This window comes from Bombyx mori, chromosome 17, assembly GCF_030269925.1.
Source record: "Bombyx mori chromosome 17, ASM3026992v2".
Taxonomy (NCBI): Eukaryota; Metazoa; Arthropoda; class Insecta; order Lepidoptera; family Bombycidae; genus Bombyx; species Bombyx mori.
The window spans coordinates 13,033,671-13,060,383 of record NC_085123.1 but is presented as its reverse complement, the minus strand read 5'-3'; the positions used below and the strand labels follow the sequence as shown (position 1 = coordinate 13,060,383).

Below are 26,713 nucleotides of genomic sequence, written 5' to 3'. Positions count from 1 at the left end.
TAATCCTGTGAAGTTTGGTAGGGATCGGATTACAGTCAAATAAAAGATTAGCCAGCAAAGCGTGCAGGTTTTGACTAGGTACTAGGTACTAAATAAAGCCTGGTTATCTATAATTTTTTCATGAAATCAGTCAGTCTTCGACACTAAAGTAGAGATTCAAAAGTGATAAATTATGAAGTAAAACAATATATAATAATAAGTAACGTTTATTTCGCAGTACGGTAATTTATTTACATAAATAAAATCCATTTACGATGATTTTAATAATACATTCATGAAAATATTGCAACTTACACTAAATTCATCTATTTGTACTAATATAATTTAATAAGATTCACCGCTGTGACTAAGTATTGTCTGAGAAATGCGCTAATGTACTATTTGAACTATACGATGACACGCTTGCACTGGTTACATTTAATTCCTTTAAAACGATTACAATACAGCCGCGTAAATACAATTTCACACATTAAGGCAACTCGGAACGCACCCAAACAATACGTTTAAGATTGCAGCTATAATAATTCCTTAATTTTTAGATAGGTCCAATGCAAGCGTTAGTTTTAACACTAATTTATTTAGTTTCACTTTCCGGAAGCGATTTCCTTCATTCTGTTGAGCGCCGAGCCGGCCTTGAACCAGTTGATCTGTTGGTCGTTCAACGAATGGTTGAGCTTGATGCGGTCGGTGCTGCCGTCTTTGTGCTTAATTTCGCAGTCCACTGGCTGTAACAAACAGAGAACACCGACTTTCATTCACATTCTATTCAATGAATTAAGTTTTATTTCATTTTAAAGAACCTACTTTTAAAATCAAATAATTTACTTCAAAAACGCGAATGGATGCATTCAAATACTTCAGTTCAAAAAAGTTCAGTTAAAAACATTGTTTTTTTTTATTGCTTAGATGGGTGGACGGGCTCACAGCCCACCTGGTGTTATGTGTTTACTGGAGCCCATAGACATCTACAACGTAAACGCGCCACCCACCTTGAGATATAAGTCTAAGATCTCGGTATAGTTACAACGTCTGCCCCACCCTTCAAACCGAAACGCATTACTGCTTCACGGCAGAAATAGGCAGGGCGGTAATACCTACCCTCGCGGACTCACAAGTTACCGTTGTAACTATACTGAGACCTTCGAACTTATATCTCAAGATGGGTGGCGCATTTACGTTGTAGGTGTCTATGGGCTCCAGTAACCACTTAACACCAGGTGGGCTGTGAGCTCGTCCACCCATCAAAACAATGAAAAAAAGCTAGATATAGATGAAAATTGAGCATACCTTGCCGGGAGCGAGGCTGTTCAGTCCAAGGAGTGAGATTTTATCGTCAGGCTTGATCTTGTCGTAGTCAGCGGCGTTGGCGAACGTGAGGGGCAGCATACCTTGTTTCTTCAAGTTGGTCTCGTGGATTCTGTGAGCGTGTTATTATTATTATTGTATATTGTTTTATATTTATTTAAAATCTTATTAATTACATAATATTTTTAAAAAAAGATATTAAAAATAATTTTTTTAAAAAAGACTAAAAATAGATTGCCACTGATGGCGGATGATGATTATTATTATGTATCTTTATTTCAGTAAATAAACTTGGTTGGTAAACAAATAATTTTGGTTAGTAAGTAGGTATTACTTATAATCTGTCTTAGTAACTTAAAAACCTAACAACTATTTGATTATTTATTAAAAAAAAATCCCAAGTGCTTGCTGCAAAGGCTTTCAATTAGCAGTCCCTATATCTGGCTCTATATGATATATCATTAATATTAGACCAGTGTAGCAATGGACATATTATACTGGATGTTGATTTAGAATATCTGGTAGTCGACCGCCAAAGGGCATTCTGGCACAAATGGCAATTTATAATTGTAGGTGGTATATTTTTACAAGTAATTTATAGATAAATGGTATCAAGCGAACTATTTTTTTTCTCCTACCGACGCCGAAAGTTCGGTTTTCGTCCCGCTGTACAGGGAAGAAAGTGTAACTTTTCCTCCCTGGGTACTGACAAGTGCACATGCGCGTTAGTGTCGACGTCTGCTCTCACGCACCTAAAATTCTCCGCCATTGTTGTGCTCGGGTAATTTGCAATATTGTGTTTAGTGTAAAAGTGAAATAAACAAAAGGCAATAAAATTGAATAGTGAAGTACTAAACAAAGATGAGTTCATTAGACAATTCTTATTCAATTAGTAGTAGTTTATTTAAAAATTAAAAAACAGTTAAATTGTTTTTTTTTATGAGTTGGGGCTCCGCCCCCCCCCCCCCACCGCCTGCCTGGGCTTCCCCCGGATCCCCGCTCGGTACTCCACGGGTGCTAAGTTTTTTTTCAATGTCGAACTTTCGGCCTGGTAGGAAAAATTATTTTTTAGCGCCCCCATTTTTTCACCTACTTCAAAACCACTATAGCGAGAGCTCAGTCGGTATCTAAGAGTCCTCCTAGATGAAATTACAAATTGCCTTTCAAGCCTCTACACAAAACGCCTCATTTTTTTCTCGGTCTATTCGCGCCCCCCATTAGGCCTGCGGCGCCCCCGAGGGGGCGTTATCGCACACTTTGGGAAGGGCTGGTCTAGTTTGAGTTCACCTAGCGAACGACTTGACGATGATGGCGCGGCCGCCGAGGTGTCGCGGCTCGAGCGCGGCGTGCTCGCGGGACGAGCCCTCGCCGTAGTTCTCGTCGCCGACGACGCACCAGCGCACGCCGGCCGCCTTGTACGCGCGCGCCGTGGCGGGCACCGGCCCGTACTCGCCCGTCACCTGGTTGCGGACTTTGTTCAGCTCGCCGTTCTCTGCGTTCGTTGCCCTGTTAACAAAACAACGTTGTAGAGAAAGAGTATTATTGTACACCAACAAAAGAAACAATGCGCAACATTAAATACAAAGAAAAGGACAATTGGCGGTCTTATCGCTAAAAGCGATCTCTTCCAGACAACCATCAGGTGGAAAAAAATCGTTTTCGAAACTAATTACACACAGTGTACCAATCAATTGAAATTACTCAAGTTTTAAGGTCGGCGATAGTTTTAACATCTTAATGTCTATGGATTAAATAAACCAGGCTAGCCGCAAAATGAACCCAATACTAACGTAATAAACATGTTATTGGAGATGTTGTCGAGATGGCCTCTGTACTTCAGCCAGGGTCCAGCCGCCGAGATGTGGTCGGTGGTGCACTTCCCCTTCACCTTGATCAGGATCGTGAGGTCGGTGAGGTCTTTGCCGTCCCACTTGTCGAACGGCTCGAGGAGTTGAAGGCGGTCGGATGTCGGTGAGACGTCAACTTTCACTTCTGTCGAGTTTCAAGAGATAATAGTATCACTAGATGATGTTTATTTTGATAACGTCATCTTGTTGTGTCTTTAAAGAGGTTAGTTGCCCTCAATTAAGAAAAATAGTATTATTATTCGCCAATAGATGTCGGAAGAGTCATAAAGTTGATTATCGATAAAGTTGATTATTGAAAACACGAATAAAACAACGTTTTCTGAAAATAAATCGTAGCTAGATCGATTTATCGCCCCCGAAATCCCCTGTATACTAAATTTTATGAAAATCGTTGGAAAGTACAAGAATTGCTCGTTTAAAGGTATAAGATAGTGGCGTGTACGAGGGAAGACGTGCGTGGGTAGGCCTCCCACAAGATGGAGTAAGGACCTGTTGAGGTTCGCGGGATCTGCTAAGTGCAGGCAACGCAGTACCGATCTTTGTGGCGAGGCTTGGGGAAGGGCTATGTCCAGCAGTGGACGTTTGTGGGCTGATAGAATAGAATACAAAAACTGGGGAAGGGTAGCTCTCTTGTATCGGGGACAAGTTGGAAGTATCCACATGTTAGTGGCAAATAACAAGTCGAGAACCCATCAAAACAGGCAGCATAACCACGCAAATGCAGAAATGCAAGTAAATGCAGTGTGTCGAATTTAAAAATTAAAATGTAATAGCTTTGGGGCGCTATCTTTGAAATTACGCTTTGGTGATACCAAATTACTAATTACCTAGCACTTTGATATAGAATTTTAAAGATAATAAAATGGGCTTTTTTTATTGCTCAGGTCAAAGGCCTCTTTGTAAATTTAACCTAGAAGTTGTCAGGCTTTATTGATTTCGAAGAGTGATGACTGGAGCGGTAACAATCCCGGGTATAAGACGGATATTTTTGAGAGAGGAATTTATATGCATAATGCCAGCGGATGTCTGACCCTGGTATAGGTTCAAGGGTCCCCATCAATGCCCATCACGCTCACCTCCATTCTCCGCATTCCTCTCCCTACCCAACCAAGTTTGATAGGAACCTAAGAGTCTACCTTGGATGTTCGTTCAAGTTTAGAATTTTTAGAGAAGTTCTTGTTCAGCCAAGGTCGTTTTGTAGGTTTTTTTTTATTGAAGGATCATTGATAGCCTGGAGGCCCTTCCAATTTCACTAGGACAGGTGGGCGAGCAAAGGCTCAGCCAGGAGGGGTGGGATTTGCTAACAGCTACCCGAGTGCCCCCAAGGGAAACCTAACAACTCAAGAGTAGCTGCTTCGCGAATGAATCTACTACCGGATCGGAATCGCGACCCGCGGAGAAGATCCGGCGAGAAACTCAGAGAGCTGATATTTAGGTTAGATTGCACGTCGAACTCTTTGCCGAATTCGACGAGAACGGTTACCGTGGTCCCTAAATCTGCTTCTAGTATTAGAGCTGAAGACGTCTAATGCAAGGGTTAGGTTATATAGTAATTTTATGCGTATATATACCTCTCGCTCCCACAGCTTACACTAACATCATGACGGAACAGTTTAGACCGTGAAGAGTGACGTTCTTCGCTTCAAACTAATAGATTTGCTTTTATCCCACTTATCTTACACCCCCCCCCCCGGCGAGACAGAGACAGCAACACATCCTGCCCTTTTTATCCAACTTAATTATATAGTCAGACAGAGACGGCAACACATACTGGATCCGTCGGCGGGCGGGTGCTCGTACGTGTCCTGTCCGGGGTCGAAGCCCTTGGAGGGGAGCTCGTCGGCAAACGGATCTGACAACTTGAATTTCTTTCCATCAGCGCCAGTCAGTTCGTCCTTCAGCGGGTTGAAGTCAAGCCGGCCTGGAGGAAACAAATACATAAGTTTAATGATACGTCATCGAAGTCATCATTGAAGTCGTCGTGGCCTAAAGGATAAGACGTCCGGTGCATTCGTGTTGAGCGATGCACCGATGTTCGAATCCCAGGCGGGTACCAATTTTTCTAATGAAATACGTACTCAAGTAGTTTGAAGTCGTTATGGCTTAACGGATAAGACGTCCGGTGAATTCGTATCTAGTGATGCAACGGTGTTCGAATCCTGCCGGCGGGTACCGATTTTTCTAATCAAATACGTACTCAACAAATGTTCACGATTGACTTCCACGGTGAAGGAATAACATCGTATAATAAAAATCAAACCCGCAAAATTATAATTTGCGTAATTACTGGTGGTAGGACCTGTTGTGAGTCCGCACGGTGAAGCAGTGGTGCGTTTCGGTTTGAAGGGCGGGGCAGCCGTTGTAACTATACTGAGATCTTATAACTTATATCTCAAGGTGGGTCGCGCATTTACGTTGTAGATGTCTATGGGCTCCAGTAACCACTTAACATCAGGAGGGCGGTGCGCTCGTCCACGCATGTAAACAATAAAAAAAATTTAAAAAAACACATGACATTACAACTTGAACCCACCTTCACACATGAGGACTCAATTGTATTTTAAACTATTGTCGTAATCTTCGTCGCGGCAGAAATAGGCCGCATGCTTAGTACTTAGTACCTACCCGTGCTTACAACACGCGTGACCATCAGTAATTATACAAAATAATTTTTTATTTCATTACAAGAATTGGTACACGTTTACGTGATGCAAATACGCATGCTTATTTTATTTTGTCATTTGACTATATATTTTCTAGGTTAAAATATATAAATAATACTAGTCTTATGGAAGTGTCTTCTCGTGTTCTACCAATGAGCTCATTGAAATCTCAGTAACTTCCCACCATTTTACTGCGACTTAATTTCGTTTGATATACATTTCACTTATCATACAACATAATCAGCAAAATTCTTAAAAAAAAAAAAAAACGACGCTGGCAACATTGACATCGATAGGATCCGATTGGATGACTTTTTGGCGGGAACGCGAGGAGTGAAGTTGTGTGATTTGTTTTATTTTGTCTATTTAGTGTTTCTTCAGGTTTAAATGTGTAATAATGGTGGTTTATTAACCGTTTAATATCTGTGAAAGTGCACAAATGTGGGAAAATGAAACAAAGCTGCTGGACGTAACTTCTCGGGTTCCTCCAAAAAGTCCACTGAAAAAATCTCAGTAAATGACCACCATTTTACTGCGATTATATTTCATCCCATATCATTTCGTTTCATTAAATTTCATCCCAGTTGATTAATGTCTCAAATTAATCATCTTCATTTCATTTCACTCCATATTATCATTTTTTATAAAATTAAGAATTTAAAGTAAAATAAGACATGACTTAAAGGTCTTAGTTACCAGGTCATAAAATCTCTTAAAAAAAAATAGGATCCGATTGACTTTTTGGCGGGAACGCGAGGAGTGAAGTTGTGTGATTTGTTTTATTTTGTCTATTTAGTGTTTCTTCAGGTTTAAATGTGTAATAACGGTGGTTTATTAACTGTTTAATATCTGTGAAAGTGCACAAATGTGGGAAAATGAAACAAAGCCGCTGGACGCAACTTCTCGAGATCCTCCAAAAAGTCCACTGAAAAAATCTTAGTAAATGACCACCATTTTACTAAGATTATATTTCATCCCATATCATCTCATTTCATTTCACTCCATATTATCATTTTTCATAAAAATAAGAATATAGATTAAAATACGACATGACTTAAAGGTCTTAGTTACCAGGTCTTAAATCACTTAAAAAAAAAAAAAGGTTCCGATTGCCATATTTAAAAAAATAAACGTATTAGAGGCAGCAGCCTACCCGCGATGGACAGCGCCGTGACGAGCTCGGGGCTGGTGACGAAGCAGTGCGTGGCGGGGTTGGCGTCGTTCCTGCCGGTGAAGTTGCGGTTGTATGACGTCACGATCGTGTTCTTCTCCCCCTTCTTCACGTCCTTGCGGTCCCACTGGCCGATGCACGGGCCGCACGCGTTCGCCAGCACCTGGGGACGAACGCTCAATTACACTATTCAGAATCATTCAAAATCTTCGACGGTACTCGCCAGTGCTTTTGTTCGGATGAGTCCGGTCGGATGAAGTCAGACCTGCGCTTGATGCTCCGCTATTAACTTGTGTATTAATAATAATAATAATAATATAATAATAAATAGCTCTTTCATTAAAGATAAGATTGAAGATGGTGGTTTATTTATTTATTTTTTTATTGCTTAGATTGGTGGACGAGCTCACAGCCCATCTGGTGTTAAGTGGTTACCGGAGCCCATGGACATCTACAACGTAAATGCGCCACCCACCTTGAGATATAAGCTCTAAGATCTCAGTATAGTTACAACGGCTGCCCCGCTCTTCAAACCGACACGCATTACTGCTTCACGGCAGAAAGGTGTAGTCAGGGTGGTAGTCTACCCGTGCAGACTCACAAGACATCCTACCACCGTTACTGTTTTCGTGGTCACGAATGACCAGTGAGTCGTAATGCGTGAGTACATTTGTTTGCGTTAATACTCACGGTGCCTCCGAAGTCCCTGAGGGTCTTGGCGATGCCGTCCCTCTCGATGGTGGCACGGACCTGCTCCGACCCGGGGGTCACGTTGAACGGAATCTTAGACTTCAGGCCGTGACTGATCGCCTGAATGAAAACAACGGTAGATAACATTAAATTCAATGCAAATATAGTTTTAAGGTATCATTCCGAACGTAACATTTACAGTTTTCGTCAATTATGGAATTCGAAACAGAACACGCTGTAGCTGGAACAATACAGGGTGTTCTTTATTCAAAGAGAGCATAGCAGAGTCGTTTGTTTAAGAATTTTTTTTTTATTGCATAGATGGGAGGTCGAGCTCGCAGCCCACTTGGTGTTGAGTGGTTAGCGGAGTCCATAGACGTCTACAACGTAAATGCCGCAACCCACCTTGAGATATGAGTTCTAAGGTCTCAGTATAGTTACAACGGCTGTCCCACCCTTCAAACCGAAACCCATTACTGCTTCACGGCAGAAATACGCAGGGTGAGGTGAGATTTGCAAAACGAACTAGTTGTATCATTGAAAAAATTAAGTTATGGTATAATCTTTTTACCTCTTTGACGATGCTGGCGCACCTGCCCATGTCTTCGTAGGAGGAGTTGGTGCAGGACCCGATGAGGCCGACGCGGATGTCCACCGGCCAGTCGTTCTTCTTGGCCGCTTCGCCGAGCTTCGAGATAGGGTTGGCGAGGTCCGGAGTGAAGGGCCCGTTCACGTGGGGCTCCAGCGTGGACAGGTCGATCTCGATCAACTGATTTACAAGATATACAATTGTTTAAACTACGACATAATTGTGTGCTTAGTGCGAGTTTTTTAACGTTCTCGATAGCGTGAAAGTTAACTAATATTTGTATGGAACGGGATCGTTTGCCTACGTTTGCCGCTAGGGGCGCTGTTCCAACTGCATACTAAATTGGGTTAACTTTTACAAAACTCGTACTAAGGACATTGGTCATTGTTCCATTTGCGTCCTTTACAGAGTAGAACTTTATCCTTGGAATATGATCAGTATAATCTTTTTATTTATTTCCTGCTTAGGCGATGCACAGGTTCACGGCTCATTTAGTGTTTTAAGTGGTTAATGAGGTCTACGTGTCAATTATATCCTAACAACATATTTTTTTTAATCTGCTTAAATTATTATTGCATATTGTTATACCTTTACCTTGGAAGTCATTCGTAAACATGAGTTAAGTATTTCATTACAAAAAATTATACCTGTCTGCGGGATTCGAACCCTGACACTGTTGTATCGCTCGATGCGATTACACCGGAACACTTATCTTATAGGGCAGGAGGAGTTCGCTGTACCTGGTCATAGGGTGCCTTGTTGTCGGGCGTGAGCAGGTGCTTGTAGGAGTTGGCGGTGGCGGCGATGTCGTGGCGCCCGGTCGACTTAAGGTAGGCTTCCATGCGGGAGTTGTACGGGAACACCTGTTGTTTATCGATCGTAAATACAGTCGTGTGAAATGACATTTGTTTTGATTGATTTTTTTTTCCTACCCAAGCTGATAGCCTTGAGAGGCTATTTCAGCGTAACCTTAACCAGTAGGTGAGCTTGCGGGGCTCAAACTTGACGACGTTGCGAACACGAGCCCTAGCAAGAGTCGCGCTTCGCAGAATCTACCACCGGATCGGAAACGCAACCCACTGAGAAAATCCGGCGAGAAACTCAGTGGGCTGGGTCTGTGGGTTAATTTACTCGTGGAGCCTTCTCATTGTGTCGCGTTTCCGATCAGGTGGTATATTCCGTGAAGTACTGCTCTCGCTCGGGCTAGTGTTAGCAACATCGTCAGGTTTGAGGCCCGTGAGCTCAACTACTTATAAGGTTACGCTGACATAGCCTCTCAAGGCTATCAGTTTAGGAAAAAAAAAACTCTAAATTCTGAATGAGTTATTCAAGTTATTCAAGTTTAAGTCTTACGCTAGTGGTAGCACCGATCTCAGCTCCCATGTTGCAGATTGTCGCCATGCCTGTACACGAGATGTGGTCCACCCCGGGTCCGTGGTACTCCACGATGGCGCCGGTACCTCCCTTCACAGTCAGGATGCCGGCCACCTTCAAGATCACATCTTTCGGACTCGTCCAGCCGGTGAGTTTACCTGACAAACAAAGAATGTTTTTGTTTACTTCAGAACGTAAGGTAAAATACTTGCTGGTTTTATTTGTAAGTGATTGGGTCATTTTCCTTGAAAAATCATTTCGATCTAACAAAAACAACAAATCTCTTCTGGAGCTTTTGATGGTATTAAAGACAACAAACACATTTTTATTTTGAGTGCATTTCTTTCTTTAACATAATTGATGACGGGCGATATCAGATTTTTTACATATAAAATTTATTACATTTTTTTAAAGTACTTTTACGACAAGAATTCGAATATTATACAGATTATCGTTGCCTTCGCATAGAAAAATTCCCCAGCGTGTCTTGCGAACCGGCTTTGAGGTCCTGTGATTCCTATTACGCAATAAAACTGCGACTTTTGAGACAAGATTTCTAGTCGGATGGTATTCATCTTCTAATATCAATGAGTTCTGATAATCGCTCATTAGCGAGTGGTCCGTGAGCTCATTAATCCATTTATCTAAATTATTTAATACAGTGTAATTCATTGTAGGTACGTGTGTATTTAAGATAATACTTATCATACAGTTTATGAGCTGCAGTAACAAACAAAATGGACCGAGAAATTAAATGTCATTTTGTGGCTATAAAACAACAATGTCATTTATTGCATTAGCCGCAGTTATGTTGAATATAGGTAAAGCATTGTTCATTTTTGGGATAACATAAAATAGCATCGGAAGATATCTATATATTAATACATGAAGCAAAAAATTTGTATCCCTTTTTACGAAAATTGCGCGGACGGAGGAGTATGATATTTTCCACACTTATAGAGAATATAGAGAAAAAGTGCACAATGCTAATATTTTTTTTAAATAATGCACAAAAGATACATTAAATCAATAAAGAAAACATTACACACACTACCATGTATTTGACATAACACATATGTATATGTATATAAATACACTCTTTGTTTATTGCCAATTGTCAAACTTTTGTTAGTGTTTAAGGTCTGTCTGTGGTCAAGTTGAGAATAGATGAATATTGTTTGTCTTTATTATGTTTTATGTATAGTGTAGTTTTGGCGAAATCTGTGATTATATTATATAAGTACAATATTATTTGACAATAGAACCATAATAATGTTTTAACATAATATTTCAATTGATTAAAGTCGAATTGCGACTTCTGCGGGACCACTAGTTTAGTTATAATTATCTATTATCAGATAGAAACTCAAAGAATTCAAATATATCACAGGATTTTATCAGCGCTATGTTGATCTAAAGAGATAAAACGCTTACGCAAATGCAAAATTATTTGTTTTTCTTGAAAACTCCGTGTGAGGTGACCTTCTAGAGAACGTTGATACATACTCTTACTGGCGGTAGTAAAGCGTATTGTAAGTTTGCACAGATACGAACCAAAATTTTGTCTATATATGGCGTCAAGAAAAAACCTTCATACTAAGAAATAGAGAATGTCTTATAGTGGGTTATGGTATTCACGTGGCGTTCTCTATGGGTCATCATAATATAACCACTTTACAACATTTATTTTATCTACACAATAAAATATTTATAGAACGTCTAACATGCGCTAGATCTGTTTATTTGCTAATACATTTGTCAATGTTTTTTAGGAACTCTTGTGAGTCCGCGCGGGTAGGTACCACCGCCCTGCCTATTTCTGCAGCGAAGCAGTAATGCGTTTCGGTTTGAAGGGTGGGGCAGCCGTTGTAACTATACTGAGATATTAGAACTTATATCTCAAGGTGGGTGGCGCATTTACGTTGTAGATAACCACTTAACACCAGGTGGACTGTGAGATCGTCCACCCATCTAAGCAATAAAAAAATATGCTCAGAATATGAAAGCGTGTAATAAAAGTAAAACAACGGTTCGATTAACGAATTCGGATGCTACAATTGAAATTGGATGGTTAAATTTCAACACCTTTCCGATGACCAAAATAGCTTTGGATCGCACTGTTTTGTGACGTCATTAGCCAGTGAACACTTCGATTGTTAGGTCGATGTTCGTATTCAAAATCTTTACGTCACAGAAAACGAGTGACTTAAAAAAAACCTATGCATATTATTATTGCATTGAATTTCTTTGCTGATATCAATGAAAAACATTGAATTACAAACAAATGTACATCCCTATTGTATTAAATCAGAGAATAAATTAACAGAAAAAAACATTAACATATTATTATGTTAACGCAAGAAACATTTCATTAAAATTCTCATTAGTAATTATTTTCTAAATAGTAGTATATATCTAACTAGTTATTATTAATCATTAAAACATCATTCCATAACACATCAGACCAAAGTACATCGATGTCAGTGCAAATTACTTCACACGTGTATCTGCCAATTCCGTGTTGGCAATATTGGCATTATTTTATTTGTATATCTGAACATTTTCATTGTTATCCATGCAGATGATATTAAAGAAATAAAATTAGTTGTCGACCTTAAGGAAAGCATGTATGTGTTTTGACCTTATCTTCTTAGTGTGTGGGGTAAAGCTATTCTTATGTACTATTTTACAAATAGGAAACGTCTTTCAATGAGGACTGATGAGCATGTTATTGCAAAGTAATAATATATTATCATTTTAATTCGTATCTTATCTAATGTTATAATAAAACATAATGCCTTTTTTAAATAAATAAACACATTTTTAGCAAACTGTTGAGCGAGTATAATTAGCGTCCCTCATTATTTTCTAATGACAGTTTAAGAAAAAGTTCTTACGCAAAGAAATAGAGGGGAGCCTGAAGAATCTTATAGGATGCAGGGGCAGTGGCAATAGCCTGAATCATCCTTGCGTAATATACTAATGGCCCTTTCTACCTTCGTAAATTAGGATAAGCATTTCCTTCGGTTTCCGCGAGTCGTAGGCATAATCTATGATGTGAAACGAAACGTCTAGAAAAGTCTAGAATTTTGTTTTTTTTAAAATAGGCTGTGTTGTTAGCACAATTTTCAAATTTGTTGACATTTTAACAGTTGATGAATAAGAGTTTAGTCGTTAGTGACCACGAGAACTGTAAAACTGTAAAATTATTCGAAACGTCAAAAATAATATGAGTAGGTACAATAAAAAGTTTAAAGTAGTTTTAATTATTGTAAAATAGATTCAATCTATGTCTCCTAGCGGACAGTCCTACATACTGACGTTACGTTGTTTATCAGCTCCGGAAAACACTAGGAAGGTTATTGCAGTCAGTCTCATAGATTATGACCGTGAAACTATTTAATGCTTTTTCCTTTGAATACAGATGAGGTCGCGAATGAAACGCAATTCTATCAACGTCGTTTAAATGAATATTGATTGACCCATCTAAGGAAAAGCGTATTCTTTGAACCTTATTGAAGAAGTTTTTTTGTTTAAACAAGGCAATTTAAATGTTGATGTAGGATTGGTAAGAACGGAACGTATGACAGAGCGTGGAACGGAGCGTTAAGATATGAGTGAGGGAAAAGGGAAAGTAAGGGAATAGAGAATGACAGAGGAAAGGAAGATGGCGAGGGCGGTTAAAAAAATGAGCTAGGCGTAAAAGTGTTAAATATTTTTTTATTATTATTATAAAAGAAGATTTTGGAACAGTGAAAGTTTTATTTTATGCGCTGCGATCCCTATTCTACAAATCTATATTAATGCAAACGGTAAAGCATTTTAGAAGTTGTCGTAGCCTAAAGGATAAGACTCCCGGTGCATTTGTATCAAGCGATGCAACGGTGTTCGAATCTCGCAGGCAGGTATATATAAATTTTTTCGAATGAAATACGTACTGTACGTACGTTTATTACTGGTGGTAGGACCTCTTGTGAGTCCGCACGGGTAGGTACCACCGCCCCGCCTATTTCTGCCGTGAAGCAGTAATGCGTTTCGGTTTGAAGGGTGGGGCAGCCGTTGTGACTATACTGAGACCTTAGAACTATATCTCAAGGTGTATGGCGCATTTACGTTGTAGATGTCTTTGGGCTCCAGTAACTACTTAACACCAGGTGGGCTATGAGCTCGTCCACACATCTAAGCAATAAAAAAAACGTACTCAACAAACGTTTACGATTGATTTCCACGGTGACGGAATAACATAATGTAATAAAAATCTAACCCGCATAATTATAATTTGCGTAATTACTGGTGTTAAGACGCCTTGTGAGTCCGCATGGGTAAGATCGCTGCCCTGCCTATTTCTGCCGTGAAACAGTAATGCGTTTCGGTTTGGAGGATAAGACAGCCGTTGTACTGTAAAACTGAGGCCTTAGAACTCATATCTCAAGGCCGGTGACGGCATTTACGTTGTAGACGTCTATGGGATCCGTTAACCACTTAACACCAAGTGGGCCCAGAGCTTGTTTACCCATCTAAGCAATAAATAAAAACATATTCGTAATTTATTTTTGATATTTGATTTGCGTATATCACAGTATCGTTCGTATCTCAATTATATTTATAACTTTTTTTTATCACGATCGTTTGGTATCAGAGGCACTACGAACATAAACACGCATTAATAAAAATAAATAAAATTACACACACGAATGACAAAATGGAGACTCTTTCGAAACGCAATTTCTAAGCGGCGTAATAAGAAGTATCTATAGTATATAGAGATAAGCGACTGTAGTTTTTGTACGGGTGTAATGTATTTTTGGATTCGATTGTATTTTAAGTGAGCTGTAACGATATACAAAGATCAACCAAAAAAAAAAAGCAATGAATGATTTTGTTTACTCTGTAAGTCGATATGGTGTTCTGATTTTAAAATCTTCTATAAATCTTAAAAGTAATTGAGAAAAAAATATATTGGATTTCTAAGTGGAAAATGAAAATTTTAACTAAATATTCATAGAACAAATAAAAACCGCTTTTAGACGACTAAACTAAGAGATTTTTTATGTAGGTATCATGGAAACTTAATTTATTTGAATCATAGAGGAAATGAGTCGACTATTATCAAAGGCGGCAATCTGACTTTTGGACAATGATTGGTAAATCAGAAAAACGAATTATTGACTTTGTATTCCATTGGCAGTCACAAAACTCTTCGGAACGACATCTTAGATAAATAACAGGTTAACTATTAACCTTTATTTAATGCAGGTTTTGAACCGTATTCTTTGAAGGAGACGATTATATTCAAATAAATCTGTATTGACATATCAATAAAAATGTTTTGTCCAAATGCACAGATTGCCACCTTTGATAATAGACGACTCAAATATACTAACCAAAAAACATCTTTGTTTTATTTCTAAATATAAGCAACTTAGCTGATGATCCTACCGGTGTTAAGTGGTAGCACATAATAATCACAGCTATCCTTGAGATAAAACGTGAAGTATTTATATTTTCTCAATACTGTGCTACACTTTATATTGGCAGCCGTTAAAACTATACTGAGACCTTAGAACCTATATCTCAAGGTGGGTGGCGCATTTACGTCGTAGATGTCTATGGGCTCCAGTAACCACTTAACACCAGGTGAGCTGTGAGCTCGTCCACCCATCTAAGCTATAAAAAAAAAGGTGCCGAATTAAGATCTAATAAAGTATACGTTAAAAATAAAATTTAATAAATCGATGCCTCCAATGAACACTACTCTACACTACTTTTCACACAAATCGCTTCACTATTTTAAAAGCATTACAAATTCATTATTGATGGGGTTCGAAGCAAGAGTGAATCAGCTAGTTACACAAGTAAAAACCATAAATATATCTGCAATAATAAAGATTTTATCAACTTTTTTCGTTTAAACGCTCCTCCTGTAAACCTACGAATTTGGAGTTAGAGTAGTGTTCATTGGAGGCATCGAAATATTATATATCCATACTATATACTACTAGAAACTACGCCTCACAATCGTTAATGAATGTAAATGAATAAATTGTCTGTAAATAGTATTTGAAACGTGCACGCGCCATATCAATGTTCGATATTTTGTTTTGTTATTATTAGGCTAAATTGTAAACGTACACATTACACATGTAAACGATCATAATGCAATACGTACACATTGTTTTTTTTTATGATTGAAGGATTACTGGTGGCCCGGAGGCCTTTCCAGTTTCACCAGGACAGGTGGGCGAGCAAAGGCTCAGCCAGGAGGGGTGGGATTTGCTAACAACTACCCGGGCGCCTCCGAAGGAGACCTAACAGCTCAAGAGTAGCTGCTTCGCGAATGAATCTACTACCGGATCGGAATCGCGACCCGCTGAGAAGATCCGGCGAGAAACTCAGCGAGCTGATTCATGGGTTAGGTTGCACGGCGAACTCTTTGTCGAGTTCGACGAGTACGGTTACCGAGGTACACATTGTTCTATAACAACAAGATATATGTATATATTTTTAACAAACTCTGGGTCTCGCGTGTAAGTGACGTAGAATATTGAGCAAGTTTAGGGTTATTTATGAGTAAATGTACCTGAATAAGTTGAACCATTAAAGTAAGAAAAAAAAAACTTCAACACTTTCTGTAAGAATAAACTATGTATTTATGTAAGGTGAAATCGTTCGGTGTTGGCAACTCCAACATTTTAGCATGGAAAATAAAATTACATGACTGGCAACATTGTTGATGTCAGTCTTTTCCTTTCTTACTTTTCATCGCAAGCGGACGTGTTTATCATATATTAATAAAATATAAAGTGTACGAACATTCAAATAAATCGTAATGCAGCACAAAGCGCAAGTTTTCTTTATATCAGCAACCAGCCCATACAGCCCGCACCGAAACATTCGGGCTTAAATGGATTTCTTGCATTGCTGAAGTCCATGGGGGCATTGCTGAAGTCCATGGGGCATTGCTGAAGTCCATGGGGCATTGCTGAAGTCCATGGGGGCATTGCTGAAGTCCATGGGGGCATTGCTGAAGTCCATGGGCGACGGTAACCACTCACCATCAGGTGGGCCGTATGCTCGTCTGCCTAGAAAGGCAATAAAAAAAAAAAAACTTATAGGGTAAATATATAATCGTTTACTAGACGCTAACTGTATAACTACTCACTGTTATAGTACACTAGTGGCCCGCTCCGGCTCCGTTCGGGTCTTTAACAAATATTTCAACGATATTTGACGTTTTATTTTTTTTAATAAAAGAACACTTATTGCGGCATAACTATAATAGTTAGACGTATGCTGTCGCGACATTTTTTGTTTTGTTTTCGCAGGGCACGCGATGTAAAGAATATTTTAGGTAATTTTTTTACACCTTGGGTTACATTATTGGAGTTTTAGTAAGGATCCCTAATTTTTTTCCAAATAGATTATATCCTATGTCACTCGGGAATAGTGTAGCTTCTAAAGTTCTAAACAGTGAAATAATTTTTCAAATCGGTTTAGTAGTTTTCGAGCCTATTCAATACAAACAAACAAATCTTTCCTCTTTATAATATTAGTATAGATAGTATAGATTACTGATTTGCGGCAGAAATAGGCGGGGTAAAATCGGGGTACACCGACATAATCGCATCGCTAGATACGAATGCTACGTGCGTCTTATCCTTCTTCTCGTCTATCTCTATATATTTAATGAAGTTACTTTAATAATATTCCTATTAAATAATATTGTCATCCTTGAGTGTGTATCGCCCTTAACATTCATTTCTAATTTCGATGTAGTTTTCCTGCCGTGACCTATTCACGCAGCATGTTTCCTTACATTAATTATAAATGCATCTTCCTTATTTACATTTCTATTTCGTAGGTCATAATTAGTTCATATCTGTATGATGTTATATTATTATGTTGTTTGAATATCTCACCCTTTCCTTATATAAAGGCGTTTGTCAGAGATATTCAAAGAGAGATCCTATTTGTCATTCACATAATTCAAACCTATTGTTATATCAAATATCAAAACAGTATCACACTGTTTTAAATATCGCTTACCGCGTAACAGCTGCGATAACTTCCAAAGTGTCAATAGTCTATGCCACCACTCCCCCTACTTAACTTGTGAAACGTGAGCTCCTTAATTCGTTTATTGAGAATATGTCTCCCCTACAATGGAATCCAAATTAGAGGTCAACTTTTATTGGCATTAATATTTAAACGTGCATTTACTATTAATAACAATAAGTGATAGTACGTTGAAATATGCGCCGAATTCTTCGATTCATCGTCACGTCTCGATCATTTAAAATCGATAGCATGGTAGTTGTTTCTTTGGTTGTTTTTTTTTATGTAGTACCACAATCTGAATCTATACTAATATTATAAAGAGGAAAGATTTGTTTGTTTGTTTGTTTCGAATAGGCTCTGATACTACTGGACGGATTTGAAAAATTATTTTTCCATTAGAAGCCGACATTGTCCCTGATGAACATAGGCTACTTTTTTTTATTTTGTTTCATGTGTGTTTTAATGTTTCCGAAGCGAAGCGAGGGCGGGTCGCTAGTATATTATAATTCAAATTTCGTTTTTCTTACTCTCTCATAAAACTAAATATAACCTATAGCCATCATCGACAAGATTAAAAAATAATTAAGAAAAAAAAATTACAACGCGTTTTCAGAGCATGCTAGATAAAGAGCGCATTACATTACGTAAAGAGAGGTTCATATAAATTCTAATGCGAAACAAATTTTAGTACGTACAGACTAAATAAACTTACACGTAAAAAAGTATGTCTAAGAATCAGAGTATTGGTTGGTTACATACAAGCGTAATATTTATATTTTTCATTAAGGCCGCCCATACTAAGCACGTACTCATTTCTCTACGGAATATGTAAGATATTGCCACAATATAACGATATATCTGCATTATTTTGAGCATAATGTTCGTTTTTCAATGTATGCGAGTAAATTTATCAGGGACTTATCATTATAAAGGCATTACGAAATTTTGTGAAAAGAAAAAAATTTAATTTTTCGTCTAGACGGATTTATCTTAACTGAAGGTCACATGGGTTGCAAATGCACTGATTGATCTTATACAAAAAGAATAAAAAAAAACAAACAAATACTGAGATAACACTGCGTACTATGTATGCGACTTTATAAATAAGATTAAAATTATCAAGACTGTAATACACTTAATTACTCTGTTATTGTAATATAAACGTTTTTATTGCGGTGAATTGCAAATTATTAAATTGAATTATTTGCTATTATAAAGTTATTTGTTAATATATTTCTTTGAAGTTTATGAATGAAGATTCTTGATTTTGTAATGTTGGTAGAGTAAATCGCAAACCAGTTTTATGTTACATAATAGTCTATGAGTTAGTCTATGCCAGACGCGTTCGAAATACAAACTACTCTTTTTTTTCAATTACCTACGCCTCCTTACCGATTTTTTTTCATATCACATGGTGTATTACATAATGTAGAACAGTAAACTCCTCAACCGTCATCAACAAACATATTTTTATGCGTAATAAATTATATAGAATCAATTGAGATCATACATAAGCATATTGTATAAAAATAAAATAAGTAACATAAAACACTGACATTGACCGTTTGGCTTACGTCCATACAAAACAAATATCTATTTATATGTACATATTTTTAAGACGGCACATTGTGCTAGAGCAATCTGTGTACAATTGTCGCAAGGTGACCGATACGATGTTCTTTAATGAAAAGGTTATTTTAATTTATTGAGCTTTTCAATAAGACACGTTACGTTTATGTATTATTTTATTTGTACTACACTATTGGTAACTGGTACGGGTAGTCTTTTATTTTATTTTTTTATTGCAGATGGGTAGCTGAGCTCACAGCCGACCTGGTGTTATGTGGTTACCGGAACCCATAGACATCTATAACGTAAATGCTGCCAGCCACCTTGAGATATGAGTTCTAAGGTCTCAGTTTAGTTACAATAGCTGCCCCACCCTTCAAACCGAAACGCATTACTGCTTCACGGCAGAAATAGGCAGGGTGGTGGTACCTACCCGTGCAGACTCACATGAGGTCCTACCACCAGTAATTACGCAAATTATAATTTTGCGGATTTTATTTTTATTACACGATGTTATCCCTTCACTGTGGAAGTCAATCGTGAACATTTGTTAAGTACGTATTTCATTAGAAAAATTGGTATCCCGATTGCGGGATTCGAACACCGCTGCATCGTTAGATAAGAATACACCGGAAGTCTTATCCTTTATGCCACGATGACTTATAAACGGTACCATTAGCATGCATATACTGCCACCAAGCAGTAATGCTTTCTGGTTTGAAAGGTGGCAAGCCGCTGTATGAGACTAAGATCTTATGTCTCAAAGTGGGTGGCGGCATTCCCGTATCCATGGGGCACTGAATATCAGGCGATAAAAAGAAATACAACATTAAAAATTTTGTAACCTTGGAAATATTGGTAATATTAATATTTCCGATCCAAGCTACGTCACGCAATATATTTTGTTGCTTTGCTGTGAGATTCCTTTGCGAACTAAGCGGTACCTACCTACCTACCATGATATTTATGTTACCTATTTAAACTATGATATCTCCATGTGACGTTTGTGTGTAGAATTCATGTGACGAATTACGTAAATTTAACAGAATTTCATCTTTTTGACGATAAAATTAACACTACCATACGATCAAGTCGTCATAATTTCACACGTATAAAAAAAATTATATGGGCCGTTGCTATTATAGGATATGGTGTAAAACATAAAAAGGATATTGACTATGGTGTGTTTTACTTGCGCTGTCGGGAGCAGACGAGCATAACCCAACACCCTAGCGACTGGTAAGAGTTCTCGTCGCTATGGACATCAGCAATATCAAGAGCACAATTAAGCACTGCTTTTTTTTTTGTTTAAGGCTGGGGAATCCGTTTACGTATACCCGGTCGAGACACTTAAGCACTGCCTACCTATGCCAAGTTAAAGAACCATATTATGATTCTTTTAAAATAATTTTATTAGCTTTATTATCTATATAACGAACAAAAAAAAATTTTTTCAGACACACATGTAACTTGAAAATTTTCACACATTCACACCAATCACAAATATATAAAATATTAATTGAGAAATAATGTTTGTTACCTTAATAGATCATGTCGTTTTAAAGTACATTTATTATATTTCAAAGTAATCATGCCTTTTTTATTTTGTATTTTTTTTCATCTATATTATAGTCCATACCAATAAATGTTTAAAACTCGGTAATGATTTACCACTTGTAATAAAATGTTTCTTTAATTTATTTTTGGTAACGATTTCAGCTTTCTCTAAGTAGGCTCAAGTTTTAAAACTTATACCAATATTTTAATATTAACAATCTCAATATCATAAATGTGGTAATTATGAATTACAAAGCAAATAAAACTTACCGGTCAATTTGACGCCGATAACTTTAGGACACTTCAGCTCCCACGGGATGTTGGCCATTACGTCCACAGCATCAGCACCACCGACACCTTAGACATTCCATTTTTTCATTAAAAACAAAAACTACAAAATATATTCTATATTGATTAATATATGTACATGGTACATGTGATTAATAAATTTAATGTTCAAAATTGTATGTAGTGAAATATGTTTAAATAAATGTGAATTTTACAAGTGGTTTAGAACATTTCGTCCTCATTTTCCCTATTTAATCATTGAATTTGGTAGCCTAAGGGACTATTCCCTTACTTACGGACCGGTTTATTGTCCATTACAATAATTGAGATCCATGAAGATTAAAAGTTAAATTAATTTAGTTTCATAATAAACTTTTTTTATCATTTGACATGGTTATTGAACATCTAGTATTGGCTTGCTCTTGGCACTATGACATGACATCTTCAGACGCTCTTTAAGGAAAATGGTTCAAGGTAGCTGTCTAGTTGAGGTCCTCTGGCATAGGTCACAAATTACCATAAGTTGGGCCGCACGTCCTAACATATGCAAGAGCAATAAAAGTTATAGCTGCTAAGCTTAATATATAAGTTTTTTCTGTCAAAAAAAAATCCTTACCAATACACAATCCACCAAGGCCACCTCCATTAGGTGTGTGGGAGTCTGTGCCGATCATGAGTAGACCAGGGAACGCATAGTTCTCCAGAATGATCTGATGGATAATACCAGAGCCGGGCTTCCAGAAACCGACTCCATATTTAGCTCCGGCAGTCTCTAAAAACTTGTATACTTCTTTGTTGAGGTCCTAAGAAAATGATTTACTTTTCATAATGCTCAACCTGTTAGTGGGTCGTTTTCAATTTTGCGGTCAAAAAAGTAACAATTGCATGAATTTCAACTTTCTTTAATTTTCCATTATTTTGTATTTAGGCATGTTCAGAATAAAAAAATGCTTCATCACAATCAAGTCAATCACTAGTTTATTGATAATATTAGATAATATTCATTTATATTTTTTATTTGATAATGTCAACACAGATGACAAATAAATAGGAGCTTATTTAAAAAGCTTACAAATTGTACTTCTTTTGTTTTTAATAATGTTCTAATATCCGGTTAGTTTTCCTCTATTATTGTATTATATACTGATTAAATAAAATTGCCGAATTTCAACACGCAGTACTGGAAAAATAGCAAACACCTTAGAATTTAAATTTCGAACCAGTGATACGAATGAGATTTGAGGTAGTTTTTAATGTATAACCCCTAATTTAACAGTGTTTAAGAATATATAGTTATAGGACCATGTACCTGTTGTCATGACAACAAATTTAATGTACTTATAATTACGGCAACATTAAGGTTATGAGAATTAAATAAAATAACTCAGTTTTGGCCCCAAATTTGAAAACGACCCTAGTATACTATTTATTGACTTGACTGTAGTCACAATACAAACTCAGTTTAAAATTAACATTTTTATTGCTGGTGGTATCAATATTGAACCACCAGCCACTGTAACCCAGGCGGTTTTCTTGTCAGTTCAAATTGTTGAGTTTTTACATACTCCATAGAAGTAGTGCAATCATTACAATATAAGACCAGTGGTTAACTACTGTACTACAGCCATATATGTACACGAAGCATTACCTTAGCCCTGGCCAAATCCTTCTCGCCTCCGACTTGGGCTTCGATCAAGTGATCACAATGAATGGTGGACGGTACAGCTACACGGGGAAGGCCGGAAGAGATAAATTGTAACATTGCCATTTGTGCAGTGGCGTCTTGCATGGCCACACGGTCGGGACGCAGGCGGAGATAACTTGCGCCGCGTTCAATTTCCTGAACAATAACATAGCGATATAAATCTCATTTAGGTAGTTTTTAAATTTTATACTTAAGACTAATGTGATTTATTAATACCAAGGTATTAATTTATTAAATATGATGGTGAACTTTGGGGAAAAGGACATCATCCAGTGAGCAATATTGTTAATAGGTATACTGACGGTCTTAGTGTCTGTAATTTATATGTAAGCAAGTTAATTCCGTTGGCGTCCTTAGGTTTTTTTTTTTTCAAATATTATATTCTATAAGATATTTGATATAATATATTCTCTAAGAGGGTTAAAGTTGAGTGATCTATGATATTTCTATACACACACACTTAATACATATTTATACTAAGAAAGTCTACTCATTTATTGAAATATTTCATATCAGCATGACAATTTAAATTTTTTGGCATGCCATAGTGAGCTGTGGTGTTATCAAGTATAGCAAGGGTAGGACCTATTATAGACTCCTAAAAACCTTCTCCTTATATGGTCTAAAGGCCATAATTAATATTTTTAGTTACTGTCACATAGGCACACAAATAAATAAACAAATAGGCAGGAAATAGTTGGAAAAGATAACTTTAATATTTCCATTGTATGTGTGTTCATGGTCAAGAACATTCAATAATAGAACAAAAATTTCTTTATTCCATGCAAGAATTTTATTTTAAAACTTAAATAACATAACTGATTCATTAGTAATGGTTTCCTATATGTACCTATGTAAGAGCTACTCATTTTAGATAAATTTTTTGCACTAAGATTTAGTTGTTATGTAAGAATAAATTACAACAGATAAATACATATAGATAAATAGAAGAACATAAAAATATTTATATAAACCAAACTAAATAATTGAATAAAAAAATAGTAGATAAAGATATTTTTTGAAAACTTGCTTTTATAACCATTGAATTTATTTTTATTTTTTAAAAGCTTAAGGTGCTTTTATTCATCTGTGATCTATTGTATCTTTTATTTGAATTTAAACTATATAGTTACTGCTGATTGTTTTTTAAAAAGCAATCAAAAGCCAAAAAACCTTCCAAGGAACTTCATACAGGAACTATCCTTAAAGTTTAAATGATGATTTCCAATAGTTTATGTAATTTTTTGGCAAGTTTACTTTATCTTTTTTATATTGCATCTAAGAATTTATTCTTTTAGGTTTAGAAAATATAATATTTTGATTAAATTTTGGCTTAATTTTGATTCTTAAAAAAAAGTGTTTAAATTTGTTTAAAAAAAATATGATCCTTTAGTTTTATGGCAAGAGTTAAACAAAATATTCGACTTACCTGTCCTTTGGGGTCATCCAAGTGAGAATATAGGATTTTCTCAGACAAGGTCAATTCTCTCCCTAGCCTCTTCTTAACCACCTCTAAATTCTTCGTCAACTTTTCGTAAGGCAAGGGTACCTTGTCGAACTTGGACATCGCCACCTATGGTACCAAACATTTGCACTCAGAAAACTCATTTTTCTTAACCACCAATGGTTACATAACATGTTTATGTATTCACAGAAAACACTAATAATATCACTTTTTTCACGATTTCTGTCCTACCTGGGCCGCGGCGGCGGTCAATGGAGATACGCTGAAACATCTTTGTTGGATTTCAGAGAGTACCACCCTTGTCCTGCTACCCTGTAACCAAAAGTTCCTTGTCAGTATAAAAAATTGTATATAACATCGGTATAAACTTATGGTCCCAATTATAAACAGTTTAATTTTAAACAATTTACTCGTAGATAACCCGTAATTAACCACACGCTAACCTTACAAAATCATAGTTTAATTTATATGACCCGACCTTTATAATCGATGGAATTTATCACAAATTTACATATCGGGGGTATGATAAGGTTTTTTTTTCATAAACAGACAATAACAGAATTGTTTGGTTTTATCTCATTGTAGTGTAATTTGAGATGTGAAATTCGTGGAATCATTTATGTATATACCTGGCCATGCAAAACTCTCATACAGTGCGCCATGGTCGCCGGACTTCAGTATATTAAACGAATTAATTTAGAAAAATTTTAGAATCAAATAAACGAGTGCCACATGGGTCAATTTGAAGTGATTTTCTTTTATTTTAGGGCCTGATCACACTGTACTTTCATCCACTGCAACACGTAACTTCTGAATCCATCAGATAAAAAACTTCTATCAGTTCTATCGCAGATAGAAAGTAAATTGCCAAAAAAATGTCAAATAAGTTTGGCAGTTGATAGTAGTTGGCTGTCATTTTGCCATAGACCACCTATTACTTACACTTTACTGTTTTAGTTAAAGTCATATGAAATGATGAAAATGATTTGTCCGGCTCGTTTATTCGTTCCACTTACTATTTCAGAATTTATTTGATAATTTAACTGAAGACGAAGCTTTTCGTGGTTTGACGCTATACTTCTATCAGATGACTTGCCAGCGAACTAAGTTGTCCCTTCGTATTATAGTGACATTCTACAAAACTTGCATACATCCAGTCATGTCTTGAAGTGATATTAAATCGATTTTTTAATCAAATCATCGTTAGTTATTGTTGTTGCAAGATACTTTTTAATTTTTTTTAACAACAACTGATAGGTATGGGTTGGTTCAAATATTTTCAATCATAGGCTCACTTAGCGCTTCTGTAACATTGACCGTTAAGTGTAATCTATAAAAAATGACATTTCCAACGACACAACAACATCGTGCATCACAACAACGACAGTGTGACACTGAAGTAGGAAACCTGTGAGGTCTGTCAATCGTGTCAATCATACGTAGGTAAAATGGGGTGATTAGGGATTTTCAAATTAACTTCTTGTGGTGGTAATTATTTGCCCGGTCACCGTTCTCGTCGAACCCGTCGCTTGCGTCGAAGGGCTCGACGAGTAAATTAACTCTCAGACACAGCCCACTGAGTTTCTCACCGGATCTTCTCAGTGGGTCGCGTTCCGATCCGGTGGTAGATTCTGCGAAGCACGGCTCTTGCTAGGGTTCGTGTTAGCAACGTCATCAGGTTTGAGCCCCGTGAGCTCACCTACAAACGTTAGGGTTACGCTGAAATAGCCTCTCCAGGCTCTCAGCTTAGGTAGGAAAAAAAAAAGGTAATTATTTTAGTGCTAGAAACTTTGCTCTCTTTTATTTATTTGATAATAATAGAAGACAACTGTGATTTATAAACGTTATTTAGTGTTTGAACCATCATATATATTAAATGTAAGTCTCAGTTGTTATTGGTTATAATGTTTGTGATAAAATAGAGGATGAGATAGTTAGTTAAGTTATATGGAAACGACCTAAGTATAAATAGGTACAGGTTTTTAGGATTGTATATGTCGGCGTTAAGCCAGGATTTACACACATAAGTTCTTTTACAATGAAAATACAATACAATTCTATAAAACTTTAACATTACTTGTTTACAACAAAAAGCCACGCCTGAGTTATTCAGTGGTTTTTACACAATTAGCCATTTTGTGTTGGTTATAGCAACTACAACTTACTTTATACAAACAAATGTAATTACTGCGAAACAATTCACAAAACATAGCTTAATATTCAAAATACATATTTTAGTGATTTTACATGACTCACATTTAATTTATTTTACATGAATTACTTATAAGTAATATTAACTAACATTGTTATTATCCAGCCTAATAATAGATGGCGCCAACAACATCATTGCATAACAATTACAATACTTAATTAAATTATTAGTACTGTTAATTATAATATAAATTATTATT

The 26,713-nt window shown here is 36.8% G+C and overlaps 1 protein-coding gene across 1 annotated transcript; it reads right to left on the bottom strand.

Moving 5' to 3' along the window:
- Window positions 1-190: 190 nt before the first annotated feature.
- On the bottom strand, window positions 191-25,208 carry LOC101738186 (probable aconitate hydratase, mitochondrial). The gene is made up of 16 exons (XM_004932508.4): window positions 24,932-25,208; window positions 24,534-24,614; window positions 24,267-24,410; window positions 22,781-22,972; window positions 21,749-21,935; window positions 21,115-21,201; window positions 9,640-9,818; window positions 9,027-9,149; window positions 8,269-8,466; window positions 7,698-7,817; window positions 6,990-7,170; window positions 4,945-5,094; window positions 3,096-3,297; window positions 2,593-2,811; window positions 1,288-1,417; window positions 191-725 (listed from the first exon to the last, which is right to left on the bottom strand). Exons 1-16 carry the CDS (start codon window positions 24,962-24,964, stop codon window positions 585-587), a joined length of 2,367 nt encoding a protein of 788 aa, XP_004932565.2. The 5' UTR covers window positions 24,965-25,208; the 3' UTR covers window positions 191-584.
- Between the last annotated feature and the right edge of the window lie 1,505 nt (window positions 25,209-26,713).